General features: G+C 33.7%; 1 protein-coding gene across 1 annotated transcript; it reads left to right on the top strand.

Annotated features, from left to right (window-relative positions):
• Window positions 1-362: 362 nt before the first annotated feature.
• On the top strand, window positions 363-3,991 carry LOC128200634 (uncharacterized). The gene is made up of 2 exons (XM_052894702.1): window positions 363-1,330; window positions 1,855-3,991. The coding sequence occupies exon 2, from the start codon at window positions 1,860-1,862 to the stop codon at window positions 3,729-3,731; it is 1,872 nt and encodes a 623-aa protein (XP_052750662.1). The 5' UTR covers window positions 363-1,330; window positions 1,855-1,859; the 3' UTR covers window positions 3,732-3,991.
• Window positions 3,992-6,268: the final 2,277 nt, after the last annotated feature.

Raw genomic sequence — 6,268 nt, forward strand, 5'->3', positions numbered from 1 at the left:
ATATAATAAAATGAAAGTAATTAATTTTCAGTGTTTTCATGTTGCAGTTGATCAACATGTTGGCCTTTTGCTTCCCGTAGATACTTTAAAATTTCTTCATAACACCTCGTTCGCACACATGGCCGTATATATTTAAATTCTTGAGCCACTAACAGTCCGAAATACTCATTTCTTTTATCCTCTTCTCCATAAATTAAGCATTTAGAACAGTTTGTTTCTTCTTTCAGTAAATTTTCTTTTACTTTATCCTCGTTTTTTTCTTTGTTGCGACGACGCTGGGTAAATCATCTGGACACTGGGTCTCACTATCGCCAAATATATTTGGAGATCGGCTTCGGCTACGGCTTGGCAGACATTTTTTTCTTTCTACAATTTTAAATTAAATTTATTAGAATAAATGCTTCGAACACACGCGATCTAAGTACCTTTTGTGTTTATTATACCTTACCTACCTAGGTATAAAAAGAGTACTTACGTAGATTTTCTTTTATTAACTGTTTTATACGAAGATCTTGATCTCTCAAATTAGCATCCATTTTACTTCCAGTGATTATCAACTAAATTAATAATCCACAAAGTATTAAATAACGTTTTTATGAAATATTTAGCACAAAAACAATACCCTTTAAATATCGATCGTCAGTAACTGTGGCTGACTTACCTATATTCTAGCAAGCAGGACTGCCAGATGTGAAGGGGAAATCCCCAATAAATTGTTGCATGTGACTGATGATGTGAGCATGTTCGTTTCATAATAAAAATGTTGCCAGGTAACCAAAAAGTCGTATGTTTTTGTGCGAATTACGATCATAATCTTTACGATCGTACATTAAAAAATAGACAAATAATAGTATGAGTACGATTTAAATCGTATATCTGTCAACCCTGCTAGCAAGACAGCGACAAAATCACGTTGCATAACAATGTAGCCCAAGCTTATATCTTATGAAATATACGGAAGAGATACGGACTTAGAAAAAACAGAAATGTTGTTCTTTGTGGAAGTCATTGATGAAATTCTATGTATTTTAGCCCGCAAACTTTCTTCAAACAAAAACAGCGCCATCTAGTATCGAGTTCTGTAATTATCTCTTTGTTTATGGATTTGAAGTAAGACCGCCACGCATGCAATACATTATGACTGGGGATTCCCCTATTCGTCGACGCTGAATATGAGGCGACGACAATCACTGTCAAACGTGTTCACTATTACTCTGACTCTGGTAACGTGACTTCCTGGTAACGTGTTAGGTAGGAAAAGCAGTAAAAAAGTGCATATTAAGGGAGCAGATTTGAAATAATATTTATACTTAACAAGAAATAATTAAAGGTAAGTGGATTTTTGAATCATACAATTATATCATGATCACTTAACAATTTTAACTTAAAATTAGATGTATTATTACAAGCTTTTATTTAGCTTGCGTTATGTAAATAAAAGTATGTAGGTATGTTCGTATGTTGATGCAATTATCCTCAATCCTCAACCGACTGGGATAAAATTTTCCATACACGTTTATTTTGGATGATAGTGCATAGTTAGCTGAGAGTCGTCATTGGATAATAATGGTGGATAGCCTAAGATGTGTACTAGATATTTATTTTTAACATAATATGCGTAAGTACCTAATCGAATTAAAGAACTTGCTGAGAAAAATACAGAACAATACGATAATAAACTAGCGTCTGCGTTTAATCCTCCGAGGAGATGTAATTTTACAAAGGTTTTTTGTATTTATTTTATTATTTTTTTAATAAATTTATTGTAAATAACAAGAAATAATCATTGTAAAAAAATAGGCACTCTATTGTTGAATTTTCGTCAGACCAACTAATCATCGTTCATTTTTTTAGGTTCAATGGGGAGACCTAAAGATTTACGCATATGGGAGCACTACCGTACTTTACCAAACAAGTCTGTTTCTTGCAAGCTTTGTAATAAGGTCTACAAATTCAGTAATGCTGCCAAAATGCTTCAACATCTTATCACTTGTCCAAAATCTCCAGAAACATTAAAAGACTCTATGAAACTTATAAAAGATAGCTCGTCCAAAACCAAAATGTCTGGACTGTCAGAGATAGAGACAAATGATTCTTTTATAAGCCCCTCGTCGTCTGCTAACACTACAATAAATGCTGAGTTTCAAGACACCGATGATCATATAAAAACAGAATTAGCGAGAGCTATATTTGTAACAGGGACGCCATTATCGATGGTGCAACATCCTTTATGGATACAATTTTTCGAAAAATTGCAACCAAAATTTAAAATACCTTCACGTAAAGCTTTAGCGACAAAATACTTAGATAAAATATATAGAGAAATGCGTTTTGAGTTAAATGAGGAACTAAATGCTTGTAGTTACTTACACCTTCAGTGCGATGGCTGGTCTAATTTAAGAAATGAAGGAATAATAAACTTTCTTATATCAAAACCTCAACCTGCATACGTTAAAAGTTTGAATACAGAAAGTAATCCTCACACTAGTGAATACCTTAGCCAAGAAGTTGAAAAAGTAATGAAAGTGTATGGAGCAAATAAGTTTCTTGTACTTATTGGCGATAACGCTAGAAATATACAAAAGGCATTCGAATTAACAAAACTCAAATATCCACATGTTGTTCCTCTCGGTTGCTGTGCTCGGTTCCTTAACTTGTTGTGCCAAGATATTGTAAAGATACAAGAAGTAACTGTGTTTATTATGCAAGCCATAAATATAATAAAAACTGTTAAAAGGAGTCAACGATTAAGTTCCTTGTTGATAAAATCAAGGCAGGGTGAAGATTCTACACAAACACTAAAATTGCCTTGTGCTACAAGATGGGGAAGTCATGTTACTTCGTTAAAAAGTTTGAAAGCAAATAAGATAGCTTTGCAAATATTAACAGTTAGAGAAGATGTGGTAATTTCAAGAGATATTAAAGATTTAATTCTAAGTGATGATTTCTGGACGAAGACAGGGGAATGTATAAGTATTTTGGAACCAGTCACTGAAAGCATATTTTACTTAGAGAGCGACCAGAATCGTTTGCATCGCACATACATTACATTTAGAGATGTACAAGCTAAGATACGTTTTGCATTAAATGAGATTTCGACATTGAGCGAAGAAAGCAAACAGCAGATTCTAACATCAGTATCTTCAAGATGCAATATGGCAATGAGGCCAATACATTTTGCAGCATATATTCTAGACCCCAAGACTCTAGGAGTCGAACTTACTCAAGAGGAAGAACTTAAGGGTATGGAGTTTATCTACAATTTAAGCCAACACTTAAGTTTGTCAAATGTAATGGCAGATTTGGCGTGTTATAAAGCTAAAGAAAACTTTTGGGCCAGAGGATTTGTATGGAGCTCATTAGATAGCATTGAGCCCCTAATATGGTGGAAAGGTATTTGTGGTTCCACTGAGTTAAGCAAAGTAGCGATTCGTATTCTATCAGCTCCCTGTACTTCGGCAGCCACTGAGCGTTCCTTTAGTATCCAAGGCTACATACATAATAACAAAAGAAATCGACTTACAACTGAAAGAACTGAAAAAATTTCATTCATTTGTTATAACTGGAATCTTAAACATAAAGCTGAATGCGAGGACATTCAGTTTAATGAAGAAAATACCTTAGAAGCTTTCATTGAGCAAGTAAATGAACATAACAGTTTAGACGAAATAGAGCCTATCGAACCTATACAATTCATCGCTTGTAATAACTCTGAATCTGACAGTGATTGACTGTAGTTTTACATTTTACTTTCATCTCTTTCTTAATAAACTCAAAATCCAATTAAAAGTTTTTTATTCTGTAGGCTGCATAATAATATTGTCTATGTCCAGTATAGTGGACGTCTTGCGGCTGAGATGACGATGATGAAGTACAAAATCATAAACACCCAAAAATTTGGGTGTTTATGGGGTTTAAACCCAATAAACCCAAAACACCCGGTTTTTACCCACCAGACTTTAAACCCACCCAGGTGGATTGCCCATCTCTAATCACGTTACGTTACATTAAACAAATTGATAACATGCTTCTTTTCAAAGACCATCGTAAATATTTAAACCTTAGTGAATTAATAAATTTGTATCGACTTTTACTGTATTTTCTCCCCAAAGTACTAAAATAATGAACGATTAGTTGCGATATATTAAAAGTCATAGACGCTTATTTAGTAAATAAAAAGAATCTACAGTTTTTTAATATTTTTATGAATTACAATAAACGTTTAACAATAATTAGCACTATATTTTAATTTCACTTCTTATATTTCATAGCAATAATGATTTTTTTAAACTACTTGCAATGGTAAATTTCCCGATTACCTACCCAATTGTAAGTGGAAGGTGATACAGTCATCACTAATATCAGAGATTACACTGTGACACCCACAGTGCTCTTGACACGTTGGCATTCCTGAGGGCTATGGTATAGCGCGTAATAAAATGTTTCAACAATAACGCGCCGTTGCTGGCCAAACTAACATATCTCCATTAAGAGAAACGCAAAGAAAGGCGTGCGTCGGGTGGCAATGCTTTAATTGCGAGTGTTTATCGCAGCTATTACTCTTTAGGTCGGGCTTAAATAGCGCTCATACGTCACCCACACCGTGTAATTATTTTCCACGCGAAACAGTCGAAAAACGTTAAGTGTACCGTCTTTGGAACGAGATACGCTACGTGGAGGGAATGCCTTAATTTGTCTATTTCCCAGGTTCATTTATTCATGAATTTTCAACGAACTTTTCACGTTCCCCTGTATATTGCCTAAAAGATTATACGCCATTGTGTATACAGTTTTTAATACGCGATCAATGACAGTAAATGTTCATTTAAATTGATTTACTTGTTCATATACGAATAGTTAACTAGTTAAGAGTTTTATTTGTATAAGATAGAGAGTACCATGGTTTTTCCAATTTTGCTGTATTATTACTATTGGTATTGATGCGAAGATTTCACTGATGTTAAGAATTTGTAGGCTGTTTTCATTGTACATGAAAATCTCAGAGCTGGTTTACAGGACGACAGCTTTACCTGCTCTGCAATGTAAAAAGGCATAATATCTTAATACATCAAGAAGATAAAGAGTAACACACACTGATTAACGATCTAAATTTATTTAATTTACATGTATCAATTTTAATATTTCTTTGTAATAAATTAATTTAACGAATTGAATTCTACAATGGAATGTTATATTGTAATAATTTGCTTGTTAAAAGTACTTCTTAATACTGTGCTTGTACTTTATATCCCATAGCTATTTCTGTGTATTATATTAATATCATATTTTATGTATACCAAAAAATAAACCGAAATTTCATCATTTAAACGTGATTATAAAACCTCCAAACTTTTTTACAAACTTTTATATTCCAATTTTCTCGTTCCAATAATTTGGACTTTTTCTACTGAGAGAACTCCGAAGACATCTTTTATACTTACTACAAAACAAACTCATCGTTTTATATAAACTATTCCGCTCCAATCATACGTCATATCTATATTTACACACCACACACACACACACACACACACACACATACACACAACATTATACCGTAGAACTCTTTACTTCTTAACAGTCGATACTCGTTGGCTTTATTGCGAAACTTTCGCAAGCATTCCTCTTTTATTACTCCAATTTTGTACGACTAAGCCTATTCTGCTATGGAGGGGTGACTTCAGAGACGAACTTGCAGTAACTAAGAAGGGCGCATTGGACATAATAACCTCGGTAAAGTAAATTAAAAAACAGTAATATATCCAAGAACTTATGTGACAATAACAGTTACATCTCTATTATTACATTAATCAGCAAGAAATTACATTGACCGTTTATCCCGCCATTTTGCCCTTATTACGTCACTGAGCCTCCACGCGATCTTTATTATTTAGGTTCCCACGATTTCAATTGTTTGCCACGTCTGCAAGGTATATCCCTAGAGCTCCGACAAATCGTCGATAGGCTAGCTTTAAAAGCAAATTGTTGCCTGTGTCAACTCACAATATATTTCACTTCCAAACCACTGAGACCTAGACTGGAATTGTGATAAGCAAATGGTGCATTTATGTTATTTATTCTACCAAATGGCTTATACCTTAACGTAGTACAATTCCCAAACTCATAAATCTATACTAATATAATAAAGCGGAAGAATTTGGTTGTTTGTTTGGAGACGCTGATCTCTGGAACTACCAGTAGGATATGAAAAATTCTTTTTGTGTTTCATAGCTCTTTTCTTAAAGAATATGCTATTTAACATCATAAT

This window comes from Galleria mellonella, unplaced genomic scaffold (genome assembly GCF_026898425.1).
Source record: "Galleria mellonella isolate WM207_F2 unplaced genomic scaffold, CSIRO_AGI_GalMel_v1 utg223, whole genome shotgun sequence".
In the NCBI taxonomy this organism is placed as follows: domain Eukaryota; kingdom Metazoa; phylum Arthropoda; class Insecta; order Lepidoptera; family Pyralidae; genus Galleria; species Galleria mellonella.

Excerpts from the sequence above, each read along its gene's own strand:
- LOC128200634 (XM_052894702.1), top strand. The coding sequence starts at position 1,860 with ATGGGGAGACCTAAAGATTTACGCATATGGGAGCACTACCGTACTTTA.